The sequence below is a fragment of the Andrographis paniculata genome, unplaced genomic scaffold (assembly GCF_009805555.1).
Source record: "Andrographis paniculata isolate CXL003 unplaced genomic scaffold, ASM980555v1 Contig26END, whole genome shotgun sequence".
Classification (NCBI taxonomy): domain Eukaryota; kingdom Viridiplantae; phylum Streptophyta; class Magnoliopsida; order Lamiales; family Acanthaceae; genus Andrographis; species Andrographis paniculata.
In genome coordinates, this window is record NW_026137557.1 from 899,699 (window position 1) to 918,933 (window position 19,235).

At 36.1% G+C, this 19,235-nt stretch overlaps 3 protein-coding genes across 13 annotated transcripts; all 3 read left to right on the forward strand.

The window, feature by feature from the left end:
• The first annotated feature begins 418 nt into the window (after positions 1 to 418).
• LOC127246016 (putative late blight resistance protein homolog R1B-17) lies at positions 419 to 18,524 on the forward strand. Of its 11 annotated transcripts, XR_007837583.1 has the most exons (6): positions 419 to 4,060; positions 4,183 to 4,220; positions 5,177 to 5,342; positions 7,689 to 11,142; positions 11,265 to 11,456; positions 11,840 to 11,981. XR_007837583.1 is itself a non-coding variant. In XM_051267184.1 (4 exons), the coding sequence occupies exons 1-3, from the start codon at positions 565 to 567 to the stop codon at positions 4,206 to 4,208; spliced, it is 2,256 nt and encodes a 751-aa protein (XP_051123141.1). In that variant the 5' UTR covers positions 420 to 564; the 3' UTR covers positions 4,209 to 4,220; positions 5,177 to 6,189. The 11 variants fall into 11 exon arrangements, 4 of the variants coding, with proteins under 4 accessions (XP_051123137.1, XP_051123139.1, XP_051123140.1 ...); XR_007837585.1 differs by lacking the exons at positions 7,689 to 11,142; positions 11,265 to 11,456; positions 11,840 to 11,981 and adding exons at positions 17,434 to 17,500; positions 17,761 to 18,524; XR_007837584.1 differs by lacking the exon at positions 11,840 to 11,981 and having other exon boundaries at positions 11,262 to 11,513.
• Positions 8,229 to 10,344, forward strand: LOC127246173 (late blight resistance protein R1-A-like). Its single transcript, XM_051267423.1, has 3 exons — positions 8,229 to 9,300; positions 9,493 to 9,698; positions 9,937 to 10,344. The coding sequence occupies exons 1-3, from the start codon at positions 8,229 to 8,231 to the stop codon at positions 10,342 to 10,344; spliced, it is 1,686 nt and encodes a 561-aa protein (XP_051123380.1).
• Positions 12,459 to 15,941, forward strand: LOC127246174 (putative late blight resistance protein homolog R1B-23). Its single transcript, XM_051267424.1, has one exon. It carries the CDS (start codon positions 12,459 to 12,461, stop codon positions 15,939 to 15,941), a length of 3,483 nt encoding a protein of 1,160 aa, XP_051123381.1.
• Positions 18,525 to 19,235: the final 711 nt, after the last annotated feature.

Consider the following 19,235-nt stretch of genomic DNA (forward strand, 5'->3'; position numbering starts at 1 on the left):
TATAATAAATATATTATTTAAACGAACTTAACAAAGTTCAGACTCCTTCGTTAATCAAACAAGCATGTTTATATTGTTCAGCTCAGCTTGTTAACGTTTGCGAACGAGCTTTAATCGAACCGAATCGAGTCGAGTTCACGAACGACTCGATTTATTTACCAACTCTAATTGCTATGGTTAACATAAAAAATTTCATTTTTTTAAAAAATCCAACTTCTGTTCTCACTCACTAGTAATAAGTGGTAAATTGGAAACTTATGATATTCATGATTTGTTAAGATTTGTTCTTTTGTGAGGTAAATCGTTTACCCCACATTTTTAAATGATGTAATAATTGAATGTAAGATAAAAATCCAAAAACAAACAATAGAGCCTGAAATTAATTCAATTAAAACTTATTACTCATTGCACTGATCATATGAAATTCTCAGCACCACACAATAAAGATAACGTTTTCGATTCCCTCTCAACTTCAACCTCTCTCTCTCTCTCTCTGCTCCATCTTCATCTTCAATTCTTCATCTTCATCTCTGTTGTAATTTCGATCTTCATCACCTTACAGACATGGCGGTTGCTGCTTATGCATCCTTGGTTTCTCTCACTCATGTCCTCGACAATCTCCACTATCGTGCCCGATTTAATATCCCTCGTGCTGACATCAACCAAGTCGAAGCTCTCCAGAAAAATGTCAATTCCTTGCTGGAATTTGTTGAGCTTCATTCCGAAAGGAAGATCCCTGAGCTTCGAGGTTTGTGGAGGAAAATGGCTGAGGCTGCCGCTGAAGCAGAAAGTGATATCAACTTCCATGTAGCCAATCTACTCTATGCCAAATCTCAAGGAGAAACGAGTGATACTTCAAGCTTCTCAGCTTTCTGTGATGAAATGGAGACACTGATCCAAAAGTTTTGTTCCATTGAAAAAGAGTTTCCGGTGATTGAAGAAGACGGCGGGGAGGATGCTCCAGCTCAAAAGCAATCCAATTATGCTTCTGTTGCTGCTGGTGGTTCGCCTGCAGCTACTTCATATGTCAGCAATGTTGTGGTTGGACTGGATGAGCATGTGAACACGATAAGGGACAAGCTCGTCAGAGGTAGATCTAAGCTCGAAATCCTCCCAATTGTCGGCATGGGAGGAATTGGTAAGACCACTCTTGCTAAAAGACTCTTTGAAGATTCATTTGTTGTCGACCACTTTGATTTGCTCATCTGGCTTACTATATCTCAAGAATATAGTTATGAACAAATCCTTAAAGTTGGTCTTGAAGGAAAGGCAGGAGAAGACGAAAATTTAGATGAGTTGGGAACTAAATTCTACCAAAAATTATTCGGTAGAAGGTACTTGATTGTTATGGACGACATGTGGTCAACTGGAGCTTGGGATGAGTTAAAGAACTATTTTCGTGACGATGAGAATGGAAGTCGTATTTTGCTGACAACTAGACTCTCAAATATGGTGGTTTCTTTGGGTTGTCATGATCTCTATCGATTGGCATTTTTAGATCAGAATGAAAGTTGGAGTTTATTTTGTCAAAATGCTTTTTCTCAAAATGGTTGTCCATACGGTCATTTAGATAAGTTTGCAAAGGACATTACAAAAAGTTGTAGAGGGCTTCCTTTGGAAATTGTTGTTGTTGGTCGATTTCTTGCGAATTCTGACATGACCGTAAAATATTGGGAGAATATTGTAAATAATATTAGCTCACTCGCTAATTTGGAAGATGATGAGCATTGTAAGAAAGTACTATCTTTAAGTTACGAGAGTTTATCCATTCATCTCAAACCATGTTTTTTGTATTTGAGAGTTTTTCCTGAAGACAGTAAAATTGTAGTCTCAGAGCTAATTGAGTCTTGGATATCTGAAGGATTCATTAAGTCAACGAGTGATAGAACTTTAGAAGATATTGCAAAGGAGTATGTAAAAAGCCTCATTGATAGGAATCTAATATTTGATCGGGATGAATATACATGCGGCATTCATGATCTTTTACGGGATCTTTGTTTAAAAGAGTCTGCCAATGAATGTTTTCTCCAATTTCCTAGAAGGCAAGAGGTTAATAGAAGAAGGTTAAGAGACACTGTGCAGTGTCATCTTTGTCTAGAAAGTCTCGAGGAAAAAGAAGGAATGCATATAGTGCAACCATGTTATATATTTGGATTATCGTCACAAGTTAATCCTCTTGTATGCGATGGTTGTACTATGGTGTATTCGCAAATTAAAAGACATAATAATTTGGTGAAGATGGCAAACTACGATGATGGTTTTGATATAGAAAGTTTTCAGCCAATAGAATTGCGTTGTGTTGCTGTAAGTATGGTGAAATCATTGTCTTCTTCAACATTAAAGTTACTTTGGAATCTTCAAACTTTCATCATTTCGTTCTCATCAATTAAGGATTTGCCTCCAGAGATATGGGAGATGCCACAACTAAGAGAGATTCGATGTTCATACGATGCTCATTTCCCAGATCCTATAGCCACTGATATTGAGGGGGAAGATTTTATTATCCTCAAGGACCTTCACACCTTAAATGGAATCGGTAATTTCAATTGTACAAAGGAAGTCATTGATCGGATCCCAAATTTGAAGAAATTGAGGATAAGTTATGGAAATGGATCTGAGACGGGCGTGATACAGCTGTACGATTATTCTCTATGTAATCTTGAGCAGCTACAGAAACTTGAATCTCTATCTATATCAGGTTGCTTGGAGGAGATGACCTTCCCTAATTCCCTCAAGGAATTGCGTTTGATCAATTGTATGGGAATAGCATGGGAAGATATGTCAATTGTTGGTTTGCTGCCGAGTCTTGAAACACTTGAGATATCTGATGGTGGCGTGCATGGGTCAGAGTGGGAGCCTGTTCAAGGGGAATTTCGTCGCCTGAAAGAATTGGACATTAACAATACTGATTTAGTGTGTTGGAGAGCTGAATCGGTGCACTTCCCTATTCTGGAGAAGCTCAAACTTATTGGATTACGTTCATTGGAGGAGATCCCTTGGGGAATTGGAGATATACTAACACTGAAATCAATTGATGTGATAAGATGCAGTGAGTCTGTCGTTGATTCGGCAAAGGAAATATGGGTGGAGCAACACGAGCTTGGAAATGAGATTAGAATTGATATTACTGATGAAGAACAAGGGATCGAATATCAAATTGGTACTTTCACTGCAAGAATGACCGGGGCAGCTTGTGAATCCTTGGCTTATTTGAAACATCTTCCGGAAAAACTCTCCAAGGTTGCTCAACATGGCCGCGACTCTTTAAATGGAAAACAAATGGAAGCTGTGGAGGAAGCCATCCATTTTTTCAAGGACTTCTTTAAAGTTTTTCACCCAAGAAAAAGCCAAGAAATGGAAAGTTTGCTAAGGGAAATGGCCCAGGCTACCCATAAAGCAGAGATTGTGGTCCGCAGGCTACGCTCGGAAACTTTGATGCCTATACTTGGTAAGTGCGTCCGTGAAGATGTGGAAAGGCTGTTGGAAAAGATAGACTTCATAAGAAAGGCATTGTCAGTTGCTGAAGAGGAAGGGCAAGAAAACGAACAAATTAATGGTGATAATGATGCCACATCCTATGATATCAACTCACTGAAAATTATGCGTGCAGATTTACTTCGTTACAGGGATGAAGATCTGAGAGAATATCAAATTGGTTCCGTCACGGCAGCACTGACGGAGGATGCTAGTTTAATCTGGTCTGATTTAGCATGCGCATTGGAGGTCCTCCGGAAGGCTTCTGAGCTCGGCCGTCATCATCTAAACACAAAGCTAATGGAAAATGTCGACAAATCCATCAGTTTCCTGCAAGATGTTGTTAAAGTTCATCCTCAAATCATACTCCAGTACACCAAAGCTATTGGTTATGGGTACATGTATTATTATCTTGTCATGGCAGTAGAGGATCTGAATTCCAAGCATCTTGGGCGACAATCTCTGGAAGATGCAACTGATGAAGAAATCTTATCCTTTTCTGAACATGTGGAAAACGTTTTGAATAAATTAATAAACCACAGAATATGGTTCACTAAGGCCTCGAAATTAAAGACCCACTCACAAGGTATTTATTTTTCTCAAACAACACTTTCACACTAACACACAGTCTTAATTTTCTTTTCCAATTATTCATATTTAATTTCTCATCATATTATTGACACAATTTTTTTTGTCTCTATTTGTCAGAAGAATCGACCGATGAAGAAATATGATCTACCAAGATGGTGAGTGTGTTACATCTTTTGTTTGTTATCATATTTTGCAGTTGGAACATATGATATGAGGATTACATGATTGGCTTTTTTATCTACTTATATATATATTTATTTTATTTAGAGAAAAAAAAATTCATAACAAGTTATGTTAACATACTAAGTGAATACTTTCCGTCTCATTATAAATATTGTGATGCTTTGAAAAGGTAATATTCTTTTTTATCTCATTTCTCTTTTTTTCTTTTTTTTTTTTAAGACATGAGGATCCACAGCTACTCAAGTGCAAGAAACTACAAATTAGGCTTAGTTAGTTTTTTTTATATATAACATGAAAATTTACATTAGTTACTTATTGTATTAACATTAAAAATATCTTATATTTGTATAATTTTTTTTTTACAAATATTATTATATTACTATTATAAAATACAAAAGTATTTTTGTCATTTTTTTTAATTTATAATACGTTTCAATATAATAATTAATATTAAAAAAAAATAAATAAATACTTAGTTAGGGAAGGGAGAGAATATAATTTATATTTAAATCATCGTATCAAACCAGTGTTTATGTCACACCCAACACTTTTCTATCCAATTTTCTATGTATGGCAAATTTGGCAATATTATTTCTAAAAAAATTAATTTTATTTACTCATAATTTTACTATTTCTATTTTTAAAAAAATAATAATCAATTTGTGATTATTTGTTTTATTATTTTTTTGTTAATCCTTTAATAAATTTTCTGTGCTACTATTGAGTATCTAAATTCAGAAGTGCTACAAAATATTATTGATGCATATGGTTTTAAGAAATTAGATGTTGATTTAAATAATTTGATAACTTTTTTTAAAAAAATTATTGTTATATTTGTGTCAATATTATTTTAAAATTTAAATTTAAATTTAAAAAAAAATAATAAAAAAATTTGATAAAGTTGTGGTCACACATTTTGTTTGCATAGTGAAAAGGAAATAAAATGAAAAGGCGAAAAGGAATTTGTGTTTCGTCAATTTAGGATTTCTGCTGTTCGTCGTCGACTCGTCAGAGCAATGGTTTCGAATTCAATCCCTGCCACCTCAATCGCCTCCGCCTCATCCAACCCTAAAGATTTCGCCAAGAAGAAACGGGTATGCTTTTTTGCCATTGTGTTTCTTAATTAATTTATTTCTCCATGCATTCTACGCTGCACGGGATTCTTCATTCAATTCCGTCTTGTTCGTTTATTTTTGGATCGTCGCTAAAAGGATGGATGTTAATCGGCGGTTTTTTATTACGAGAAAATTTGTTTTGCGTTTGATCTAATGAAAACCAAAAAAAGAAAGTGTTCTGTTGTTCCGCTGTTATTGTTCCAAATTTATTGAAATTCTTCTCATATTCCTTTTGTTTTTGAATTAGTTTCTATTGTTGTATTTGGAATTACTTAGGGTAATCGCTGGGCGAAGCTATACTGTTCGTTATTTCGGGTATTTGTTCGATTCGATTCGGTTCGAATATCAAATACTTGTATATTTGCAAATAATCGAACCGTGCCCTTCTATCCAGAATTAGATAAATTTGCAAGGAAGATTTCGGAAAGTTGTAACGGACCTAGAAAATATTGGAAAGTAGTTGTTAAGGTTTTGCATTAATGCCTATGAATCCTTATTGTATTCTATTAATACATATTAGTGAAAATTCTTGGTTTGATTGTCCTTAGACGTATGTTCATCATCGAATTGGTATTTTTTTGTGTGTAATTCATTTTTATTTTCATTATTTTTCGTTTTAATATTGGTGATGATCAATTAGAATTCGTGCATCATACTTAGGTGCTGTAAATTTATACCTATTTTCATCGGAAAGTCCATTATTTTTCTTTAAAGAAATCTGGGAAGTGTCAACTCAGGAATATGAATGTCCCTTTGGATGGAATCTAGTTCGGGGAGGGGTGGGTTTCTTCGATTGAAAAAAAAAAAAAAAAAAAAATTGAAATTTTATGTAAGAATATAGTGTAATGGGGAGCTGAAAAGGAACATTTTCTTACTCTTGAATTGCTTTAACTGTCCTTTCTAACAACATTGGGAGAAATCCGTTCGGAAATTGGAGATATTTCAACATTAAGTATAATTGAATTGCGATGATGTAATAAAACTGCTATCAATTTGGCATAAACAACATAGCATAGGGAGTGATACCCTTAAGATTTTTGTCGCGAGTGCTCGATCAATTACTTCATTTCTCGACTAAGGCAGATGATTAGTCGAAAAATGAATGCAAAGATGAAGATCGTTGATTGATAAGTACATTCGAGGAGCCATTCTTTAATTCTTTGTGATCGTTTGGACAAGTTTTGTCAAACTAACGAAGATCTTGACTATATTGCACATAATTTTACTTTAGTATATCATATACTAATATATTTTTCAAATGTTTATCAATGTTCATAGCCAATTTTCACCAACAAGCTCAAGTTCATTAAATCAAGATAAAAATACAGTGGCAAACACAATTCTCTCTTTCTCATTAATTAAAATTGTACTTCCGCAATTCGTCAAATTTATGCTTACACATTTTACGCAAATTTGTCCGTAAAAATTGTATTCATATCATAAATAACAAGTATTCTTTGTATATATTTTAGAATTTACCTTTTCTTTAAATAGAAAACTACAACATCGACATTATCCTAACAACATGCATCAACTATGAATTAAACACACTCTAATAAATTTTCTAAAATACTTTAATGCTTGTTAAAATATTGATTTTCTTAGACTATTTGTTTTTTTTTTTTATAACGTGGAAATCCGCCGCTACTACCCGAAAGAGCGCACGGGATAAATCCCCGACCGAATCTAATATCCTGCGAACTAGATCCGACAGACAAGTGACGAACTATGTGTGCCAGTGGACTTGGAGGTGTCGGATTTTCTTAGACTATTTGTTTGCATTTATAAAATGAATATTGTGTTCCCACGTTATAAAAAAAATAATATTATGTTATTTATTCTTTCCGCACAATTATTAAATCAATGTCTATTTAAAAATTTGAATATTACATTATTTTTAACTTTTATTCAAATATTATCCTAGCAAAAATAAATTATATTAATAGTATAATATTTGTAACCCAGTCAAACAAACATATGGCCAATTCCTCAAGGCATGTGTTTTTTTGTGGTTTTAGAGTTGAATGTATGAGTTTGAATAGAAAAATTTTAAATTAAAATAATTATTTAATATAATATAAGTAACTTTAAAATGATGTAAAAATTGAATGTAAAATAAAAACCCAAAAAACAAACAAATAGAGCCTAAAGCTAATTCAATTAAAACTTATTACACAAGATCATATGGAATTCTCAGCACCACACAATAAAGATAACGTTTTTGATTCCCTCTCAACTTGAACCTCTCTCTCTACTCCATCTTCATCTTCAATTCCTCATCTTCATCTCTGCTATAATTTCGATCTTCATTACCTTACCTTACAGACATGGCTGTTGCTGTTGCTGCTTATGCATCCTTGGTCTCTCTCAATCATGTCCTCGACAATCTCCACTACCGCGCCCGATTTAGTATCCCTCGTGCTGACATCAACCAAGTTGAAGCTCTCCAGGAAAATGTCAATTCCTTGCTGGAATTTGTCGAGCTTCATTCCGAAAGGAAGATCCCTGAGCTTCGACGTTTGTGGAGGAAAATGGATGAGGCTGCAGCTGAAGCAAAAGGCGCCATAAACTTCCATGTATCCAATCTACTCTATGCCAAAGCTCAAGGAGAAATGAGTGATACTTCAAGCTTCTCAGATTTCTGCGAAGAAATGGAGACACTGATCCAAAAGTTCTGTTCCATCGAAAAAGACTTGCCGGTGATTGAAGAAAGGGAGGATAATCAAGCCCAAAAGCAATCCAATTATGCTGGTGGTTCGACTGCAGCTACTTCGTATGCCAGTAATGTTGTTGTTGGACTGGATAAGCGTGCGAAGACGATCAGTCAGAGGTAGGTCGAAGCTCGAAATCCTCCCAATAGTCGGCATGGGAGGTATTGGTAAGACCACTCTCGCTAAAAGTCTCTTTGAAGATTCATTTGTTGTCGACCACTTTGATTTACGCATCTGGCTTACTATATCTGAACAATATAGTGCTGAACAAATCCTTAAAGTTGGTCTTGAAGGAAAGACAGCAGGAGAAAACGAAATATGCGAAAGTTTAGATGAGTTGGGAACTAGATTCTACCAAAAATTATTCGGTAGAAGGTACTTGATTGTTATGGATGACATGTGGTCAACTGAAGCTTTGGATGATTTACGGAGGTATTTTCCCGACAATGACGATGGAAGTCGTATTTTGTTGATGACTAGACTCTCAGGCATGGCTACTTCTCTGGGTTCTCATGATCCCTATCATTTAACATTTTTAAATGAGAATGAAAGTTGGAGGTTATTATGTCAAAATACATTTTCTCAAAATGGTTGTCCATACGGTCATTTAGAGAAGTTTGCAAAGGACATTGCAAAAGGTTGTAGAGAGCTTCCTTTGGAAATTGTTGTTGTTGGTCGAATGCTTGCCAATTCTGACATGACGGTGAAATATTGGGAGAATGTTGTAAATCATATTAGCTCACTTGCTAATTTGGAATATGACAAGCATTGTAGGAAAATACTATCTTTAAGTTATGAGAGTTTACCTATTCATCTCAAACCATATTTTTTATATTTGAGAGTTTTTCCTGAAGATGGCTTGATTAATCTCTCAAAGCTAATAGGCTTTTGGATTGCTGAAGGATTCATTAAATCAAAGAAATATAGAAGTTTGGAAGATATTGCACGGGAGTATGCAAAAAGTCTCATTGACAGAAATCTAATGTTTGAACAGAATGAAAATGGATGTGTCATTCATGATCTTTTACGGGATTTCTGTTTGAGAGAGTCTGACGATGAATGTTTTCTCAAATTTCCCAGAAGGCGAATTGTTTCAGGAAGGTTAAGAGTTGTGCACTGTAATCTTTGTCAAGAATTTCTCAAGGGGAAAGAAGGAATGCATATAGTGCAACCATTTTATATATTTGGATTATCGTCACAAGTTAATCCTCTTGCATGCGATGCTTGTACTATGGTGAATTCCCATATTAAAAGACATGATTTGGTGAAGATTGCAACTTAAGATGATGGTTTGGACACAGAAACTTTGCAGCCAATAGAATTGCTTTGTGTTGATATAGGGTGGATAAAATCATTTTTCCATTCAACATTAAAGTTACTTTGGAATCTTCAAAGTTTAATGATTTCATACTCATCAGTTGAAGAGTTACCTCCAGAGATATGGGAGATGCCACAACTAAGAGAGATTCGATGTGAATACCTTCATCTAGCAGATCCTATAGCCACTGATATTGAGGGGGAAGATTTTATTATCCTCAAGGACCTTCACACCATAGATGGAATCTGTAATTTCAATTGTTCCAAACAAGTCATTGATCGGATCCCAAATTTGAAGAGATTGAACGTTAAATATGGTGATGGATCTAAGAGGGGGTGCAAAACAGCTGAACTATTCTCTATGTAATTTTGAGCAACTACAGAAACTTGAATCTCTATCTATAATAAATTGCTTGGAGAAGATGAGCTTCCCTATTCCCTCAAGAAATTGCATTTCATCTATTGCAGAATAGCATGGGAAGATATGTCAATTATTGGTTTGCTGCCGAGTCTTGAAACACTTCAAGATATCTGGTGGTGTGCAGGGGTCAGAGTGGGAGCCTGTTCAAGGGGGATTTCGTCGCCTGAAAGAATTGGACATTAACAATACTGATTTAGTGTGTTGGAGAGCTGAATCGATGCACTTCCCTATTCTTGAGAGGCTTCAACTTACTGAATTACGTTTGTTGGAGGAGATCCCTTCGGGCATTGGAGATATACTAACATTGAAATCAATTGGTGTGTGGTATTGCAGTGAGTCTATCATTGATTCGGCAAAGGAAATATGGGTGGAGCAACACGAGCTTGGAAATGAGATTAGAATTGATATTACTGATGGAGAACATGGGGTCGAATATCAAATTGGTACTTTCACTGCAAGAATGACAGGGGCAGCTTGTCAATCCTTGGCTTATTCGAAACCTCTTAGGGAAAGACTCCAAGAGGTTGCTTGACGTGGCCGCCACTCTCTAAGCTCAAAACAAATGGAAGCTGTGGAGGAAGCCATCCATTTTTTCAAGGACTTCTTTAAAGTTTTTCATCCAAGAAAAAGCCAAGAAATGGAAAGTTTGCCACGAGAAATGGCCCAGGCTACCCATAAAGCAGAGGTTGTGGTCCGCAGGCTACGATCGGAAACTTTGATGCCTATACTTGGTAAGTGCGTCCGTGAAGATGTGAAAAGGCTGTTGGAAAAGATAGACTTCATAAGAAAGGCGTTGTCGGTTGCTGAAGAGGAATGGCAAGAAAACGAACAAACTGATAATAATTCCACATCCTATGATATCAACTCAATGATATTTTGGGGGGGACATCCTAACAGGGATGATGATCTGAGAGAATATCAAATTGGTTCTGTCACAGCAACAATGACGGAGGCGGCTAGTTTAATCTGGTCTGATTTAGCATGCGGCCTGGAGGTCCTCCGAAAGGCTTCTGAGCTCGGCCGTCATCATCTAACCACAAAGCTAATGGAAAATGTCGACGAATCCATCAGTTTCCTACAAGATGTTGAAGTTCATCCTCAAATTATACTCCAGCACTCGGATGATATTGATGTAGCGTACACAAATTTTCTTATCTAAGCAGCACAGCATCTGAATTCGGAGCATCTTTTTCGACAATCTCTGGAAGACGCAACTGATGAAAAAATCTTATCCTTCTCTGAGGATGTACAAGAGTTTTTGAAAATCTTAAAAGACATGTTTGAAAGGTAGCAATCGAAGACGACTCAACTAGACTCACTCACTCACAAGGTATTAATTTATTTTTCTCAACAACACTCATCCCCAATAACACAGTTGTGTTTCCTTTTCCATTTCTTCCTATTTAATTTCTCGACATTGATACAATCTTTTTTGCCTCTATGTGTCAGCAGATAAATATATATGAATCTGGCAAATTGGCTGAGGAAGCCTGCAATTGTTGTGCCGGAAGGACCTAAAAAAACAAAAAGCAAAAATTCTGAAAGCCGGAAAAAGCTAAAATTTTATGTGCAAAAATTGTTTCGAAAACTTAAAAAGATCACTTATGTGAGAGAAGTGAGGCAGCTTCCAAGAAGAAACAATTGGTAAAGATTACTGTTCAAAGGAAAAGAAATCCTACTTATCCTATACAAAATTCATCATTCTTTCGTCCCGTCATCATTTTCCTCTTTGTTGCGGAGATTGTTGGGTATTTAATTAAAAAAAGGTGAAAGAGAAATAAATAATGTGTCCCACATTTTATCTTATCTGATTAATTTATTTTGACTTTGAAAAATTAAGTAATGAGATAAAGTAGTTTGTTGCACCGGAAGTAGGCAGTTTTTTTCTCCGATTAAATACAAAATAATCTGGAAAATTATATGTATATACTATATTCTATTTTTCCTTTTTTTTTGGAATAAGGAAAACCAATTCTCAACCTCTTTCAACTTTATGTGTTTGCTTATTCCGTTGATAATTTGTTCAGGCGATGGATGGAGGGCGAATTCGCTTCGGTTGCCACGCCAGGCTAGGATTTGATTTCGCATCTATAATTGATTTTGTGTTTTTTAATTTCATCATACCACATATTTTGCTAATAAAATATTTTTCAACACATATTGTGGGATTATTCATTTTGAGACAATTTATACTCATTGAAGAAGAGCTACTTACGCTAGGCAATCTAAATAAGAAAATTGTTAAGGAATCCATTCGTTTCCTACAACACAAAACCTTCTTTTTTCAAAGAAGAAAAACAAAAAAAGCAAAGCATTTGAATTCGAAGCACAATCCATGGAAGATACCTAAACAAAAAAGTCTGTTACATGAATGATTGAGGCTAAGCAATAAATAAATCAATCAATCAATAACCAAATAAAATATTCATCAACTCGTATTATATGACAAGTGGATGAAGTCAATGATCACAGTATTATATGATTATATCACTCCCGATCGATCATTAATATAAACATCAGATTTTATAATTATATCATCTCCCCACACTACTAACTTTACCTTCACCTTCACCTTCACCTTGGACTCAGATCAGATCTGAACAATTTTTGTTGCAGAAACAGTAATATCGAGAGTTTTAATCAGACATGGCTGTTGCTGCTTATGCATCCTTGGTTTCTCTCACTCATGTCCTCGACAATCTCCACTACCGTGCCCGATTTAATATCCCTCGTGCTGACATCAACCAAGTCGAAGCTCTCCAGAAAAATGTCAATTCCTTGCTGGAATTTGTTGAGCTTCATTCCCAAAGGAAGATCCCTGAGCTTCGAGGTTTGTGGAGGAAAATGGCTGAGGCTGCCGCTGAAGCAGAAAGTGACATCAACTTCCATGTAGCCAATCTACTCTATGCCAAATCTCAAGGAGAAACGAGTGATACTTCAAGCTTCTCAGCTTTCTGTGATGAAATGGAGACACTGATCCAAAAGTTTTGTTCCATTGAAAAAGAGTTTCCGGTGATTGAAGAAGACGGGGAAGATGCTCCAGCTCAAAAGCAATCCAATTATGCTTCTGTTGCTGCTGGTGGTTCGCCTGCAGCTACATCATATGTCAGCAGTGTTGTGGTTGGACTGGATGAGCATGTGAACACGATCAGGGACAAGCTCGTCAGAGGTAGATCTAAGCTCGAAATCCTCCCAATTGTCGGCATGGGAGGTATTGGTAAGACCACTCTCGCTAAAAGTCTCTATGATGATTCATTTGTTGTCGACCACTTTGATTTGCGCATCTGGCTTACTATATCTCAAGAATATAGCGCTGAACAAATCCTTAAAGTTGGTCTTGAAGGAAATGCAGGAGAAAACGAACATTTAAATGAGTTGGGAACTAGATTTTACCAAAAATTATTCGGTAGAAGGTACTTGATTGTTATGGATGACATGTGGTCAACTGGACCTTGGGATGAGTTACGGAGGTATTTTCCAGATAATGAGGACGGAAGCCGTATTTTGTTGACGACTAGACTCTCAAACATGGCTGCTTCTTTGTGTTCTCATGATCCTTATCGATTAACATTTTTAGATGAGAATGAAAGTTGGAGTTTATTATGTCAAAATGCATTTTCTCCAAATGGTTGTCCGGGTCATTTAGAGAAGCTTGCACAGAAAATTGCAAAATGTTGCAGAGGGCTTCCTTTAGAAATTGTTGTTGTGGGCCGGTTGCTTGCCAATTCTGACATGACGGTGAAACATTTGGAGAATGTTGCAAATCATATTAGCTCACTCGCTAATTTGGAAGATAAAGAGCATTGTAAAAAAATACTATCTTTAAGTTACGAGAGTTTATCCATTCATCTCAAACCATGTTTTTTGTATTTGAGAGTTTTTCCTGAAGATAGTAAAATTGAAGTCTCAGAGCTAATTGAGTCTTGGATATCTGAAGGATTCATTAAATCAACGAGTAATAGAAGTTTAGAAGCTATTGCAAAGGAGTATGTAAAAAGCCTCATTGATAGGAATCTAATATTTGATCGGGATGAAAATGGATGCGGCATTCACGATCTTTTACGGGATCTTTGTTTAAGAGAGTCTGCCGATGAATGTTTTCTCCAATTTCCTAGAAGGCAAACTGTTGGGAGAATGTTGTCGACAAAAGTAATTAGGTATTGTCATATTTGTCAAGGAGGAGTTGAGGACAAAGAAGGAATGAATATTGTGAAACCATATTCTGTAGTTGGATTATCATCACAAGTTAATCCGCTTGTATGCGATGCTTGTAATAGAATGTACTCTCAAATTAAAAGACATAATAATTTGGTGAAGATGGCAAACTACGATGATGGTTTTGATATAGAAAGTTTTCAGCCAATAGAATTGCGTTGTGTTGATGTAAATAAGGTGAAATCATTGTCTTCTTCAACATTAAAGTTACTTTGGAATCTTCAAACTTTCATCATTTCGTACTCATCAATTAAGGATTTACCTCTAGAGATATGGGAGATGCCACAACTAAGAGAGATTCGATGTTCATACGATGCTCATTTCCCAGATCCTATAGCCACTGATATTGAGGGGGAAGATTTTATTATCCTCAAGGACCTTCACACCTTAAATGGAATCGGTAATTTCAATTGTACAAAGGAAGTCATTGATCGGATCCCAAATTTGAAGAAATTGAGGATAAGTTATGGAAATGGATCTGAGAGGGGCGTGATACAGCTGAACTATTATTCTCTATGTAATCTTGAGCAGCTACAGAAACTTGAATCTCTATCTATATCAGGTTGCTTGGAGAAGATGACCTTCCCTAATTCCCTCAAGGAATTGCGTTTGATCAATTGCATGGGAATAGCATGGGAAGATATGTCAATTGTTGGTTTGCTGCCGAGTCTTGAAACACTTGAGATATCTGATGGTGGCGTGCATGGGTCAGAGTGGGAGCCTGTTCAAGGGGGATTTCGTCGCCTCAAAGTGTTGGACATTGGCAATAATAATTTAGTGTGTTGGAGAGCTGAATCGATGCACTTCCCTATTCTTGAGAGTCTTCGACTTACTGAATTAGATTTATTGGAGGAGATCCCTTGGGGAATTGGAGATATACTAACATTGAAATCAATTGATGTGGAGAATTGCAGTGAGTCTGTCGTTGATTCGGCAAAGGAAATATGGGTGGAGCAACACGAGCTTGGAAATGAGATTAGAATTGATATTACTGATGAAGAACATGGGGTCGAATACCAAATTGGTACTTTCACTGCAAGAATGACCGGGGCAGCTTGTCAATCCTTGGCTTATTTGAAACATCTTTGTGAAAGACTCCAAGAGGTTGCTCGACGAGGCTGCCACTCTTTAAACGGAAGACAAATGGAAGCTATGGAGGAAGCCATCCATTTTTTCAAGGACTTCTTTGAAGTTTTTCTTCCAAGAAAAGGCCAAGAAATGGAAAGTTTGGCAAGAGAAATTGCCCAGGCTACCCATAAAGCGAATACTGTGATCCGCAGGCTGCACTCCGAAACTGTGATGCCCATACTTGGTAAGTGCGTCCGTGATGATGTGGAAAGGCTGTTGGAAAAGATAGACTTCATAAGAAAGGCATTGTCGGTTGCTGAAGAGGAAGGGCAAGAAAACGAAAAAATTAATGGTGATAATGATGCCACATCCTATGATATCAACTCACTGCAACTTCTGTGGAAAGGAACACTTCCTTACAGGGATGAAGATCTGAGAGAATATCAAATTGGTTCTGTCACGGCAACAATGACGGAGGCTGCTAGTTTAATCTGGTCGGACTTAGCATGCATCCTGGAGGTCCTCCGAAAAGCTTCTGAGCTCGGCCGTCATCATCTAAACAAAAAGCTAATGGAAAATGTCGACAAATCCATCAGTTTCCTGCAAGATGTTGTTGAAGTTCATCCTCAAATTATACTCCACGCCAAAGCTAGATATTTAGCGAACGCGATGATTCTTATCAAAGTAGCAGAGCATCTGGATTCAAAGTATCTTGGGCGACAATCTCTGGAAGATGCAACTGATGAAGAAATCTTATTCTTCTCTGAGGATGTGCAAAACGTTTTGAATATATTAAAATACCACGTAATATGGTTACCAGCCTCGAAATTAAAGACTCACTCATAAGGTATTTATTTCACAATCTTTTTTGTCTCTATTTGTCAGAAGAGTCAAGGGATGAAGAAATATGATCTACCAATTAAGATGGTGATTGTTATATATCTTTTGTTTGTTACCAATATTTTGCATTGGAACATATGATATGTGGATTACAATATTGATTTTTTTTCATCTACTTATATATATTTATTTTATTTAGAGAAAAAAAAAAAAAAAAAAAGAATTCATAACAAGTCATGTTAACATATCAAAGGAACACTTTCCGTCTCATTATAAATATTGTGATGCTTTAAAAAAGTAATATTCTTTTTTATCTCATTCCTCTTTCTTTTTTTATTTGTTAAGATGTAAGGATCCGCAGCCGCTCAAGTGCTCTGAATAAACATTCAATCGAATCCAAGAACCTAAAAATTAGGCCTGGTAAGTCTTTTTTATAAATAACATGAAAATTTACATTAGTTACTTAATGTATTAACATTAAAAATATATATATTTTTTTACAAATATTATTATATTACTATTACAAGGTACAGAAGTATTTTTGTCATTTTTCTATAATAAGTTTAATATAATAATTAATGTTCAAAAGTAAATAAATGAATACTTAGTTAGGGAAGGGAGATAATATAATTTATATTTAAATCATCGTATCAAACCAGTGTTTATGTCACACCCAACACTTTTCTATCCAACTTTCTATGTATGGTAATATTATTTCTAAAAAACTTAATTTTATTTACTCATAATTTTACTATTTCTACTTTAAAATAATAATAATCAATTTGTGACTATTTGTTTTATTATTTTTTATTAATCTTTTAATAAATTTTATGTCCTATTATTGAGTGGCAGTAGAATATCTAAATTTAGAAGCACATAAAAAACTATTAATGCATATGGTTTTAAGAAATTAAATGTTGATTTGAATAATTTGATAATTTTTTTAAAAAAAAGTATTATTATATTTGTGTTAATATTATTTTAAAATTTAAAAAAAAAAAATTGATAAAGTTGTGGTCACACATTTTGTTTGCATAGTGAAAAGGAAATAAAATGAAAAAGCGAAAAGGAATTTGTGTTTCGTCAATTTAGGATTTCCGCTGTTCGTCGTCGACTCGTCGCAGCAATGGTTTCGAATTCAATCCCTGCCACCTCAATCGCCTCCGCCTCATCCAACCCTAAAGATTTCGCCAAGAAGAAACGGGTATGCTTTTTTGCCATTGTGTTTCTTAATTAATTTATTTCTCCATGCATTCTACGCTGCATGGGATTCTTTATTCAATTCCATCTTGTTCGTTTATTTTTGGATCGTCGCTCAAAGGATGGATGTTAATCGGCGGTTTTTATTACTAGAAAATTTGTTTCGCATTTGATCTAATGAAAAAAAAAAAAAAAGTGTTCTGTTTTTCCGTTGTTATTGTTCCAAATTTATTGGAATTCTTCTCATATTCCTTTTGTTTGTGAATTAGTTTCTGTTATTGTATTTGGAATTACTTAGGGTAACCGCTGGACGAAGTTGAGGCAGTGCAAGCTTGATGCGCGTCGGGAACAATGGCTTTCTCAAGGTCTGTTATGTTTTGAAGAACACTGTGATGTTTATGTGGATTATCATGTTCAAGTAAGAAATGAATGTTCTGTGATATATTGTCTTATGATAGTCTATGACAACTTATTAGTTGTTTGATGCTATGGTTTTATACGTAGAACAATTGGCTAATCATTTCGTGTATAGAATAGCTTCAAATCGGAACTCGATCGCATAATCTGATTAAATCTTCCTTTCAATTCCATGGTAACATTGATTAGAAATGTTAAATGGTTCCAGCAAAAAGTGAAGGACAGTGTGGTTATGAAGAAATGAATGGTGTTGGGGAGATGCATAAAGATCCTGCAAGTTTCTCGGAACGAGAGAGGCATGTCCATCCGGGAGCAAGAGATGAAATCAAGCGTCGAAGGGCAGAATTACAGATGCGTATTAACCACACAGAGATACAGTGATTCTGATTCCTCGCTGTCAAACAGCCCGAGCAACCAAAGAAGCAGCCTCCCAGGCAGTAATGAATTTGTCGCCAATTTCACTCCGAGTTGTGGCAGCATCAGCGGGTGGAGTAGCAGCAGCAGCAGCAACAGCAAGTTCTTCCCGTGTAACATGAGCGGCGATAAAGGGGATGATAATAAAGATGGTTGCTTCGATGATTGGGAAGCTATGCTGACGCCTTATTGACCCCTGAAGACAAACATGGAGACCATAGCTCCGAACTCAGTCTACCTTCTTTGGAGAATCGTGGAAAGGCTGCCCAGCGAGACCCTGAATCGAGCACTTCTGCTCACCCTTTCTCCTGGAATGTTACTTCAAATGAAACGCAACAACATGGAGGAATAAACATAAGGAATTCTTCAGTTCAGTCCCTCGCCGGGACGGCAAATGATGCTTTCAGGCCGCGTAGCTTACCAAACTTGTCTCGACAGCATTTAAGTGAAGGAGTGTCATCTTGGGGCATTAAGACAGAGAATCCCACATCATGTCCAATATGCTAGTAGACAAATCTCAGTTACAATCAACCACACAACAAATCAATTTATCTCCTTAAACCATTAACTACCATTAATGCGAGTTCAAAATTAACACACACTATTAATACTAATTGAAAACTAGAATTATTACACCAACAATGTTTGTTGTATATATTTCACTAAGAAATCAGATGAATGTCTTGGGTAAACCTTCAGTCGAACCTAATACCCTGCAAACTAAGTCCAACAAAGAAAGTCACACTAGGCGAACCATGCGTGGCAAGTGGACATGTAGGCGTCCGGGTAATGTCCTGTGATTTTCTTTTGCCTTTTGATAGTCCGTGAGAACATATTAATTGTTTGATGTTGTTGTTGTGTAGATAAAAGAACTGACTCATAATCTTGTGCATAGAATAGCTTCAAACCGGAACATGATTGCATAAAATATTGATTACAAATGTTGAATGATAAGTCGAACTATGCAGGCAAAGCTGTAATAGTATTGAAGCGCCACCACTTTATAGACCATCTCAGCTGCCGGGTCCAAAAAAATGGCCAAATGCTTTACAGCTCGAGCTTGAGCTATCCGGAACTTATTATCATGAAATGCCGATAATTTGAACAATGCAGTCGCAGCGTCGTTCTTTCCTCGGACAGTGCCCGATCCTATGATCTACCACTGCTTTGCCTGCCGATCTTGATCCTGTACTCGTCAAAAAGTGAGATGCCAAACAGAGCAGCTGCGGCGTGCATTACGAGCTCGTAAAACATGAACTAAAATTGCGC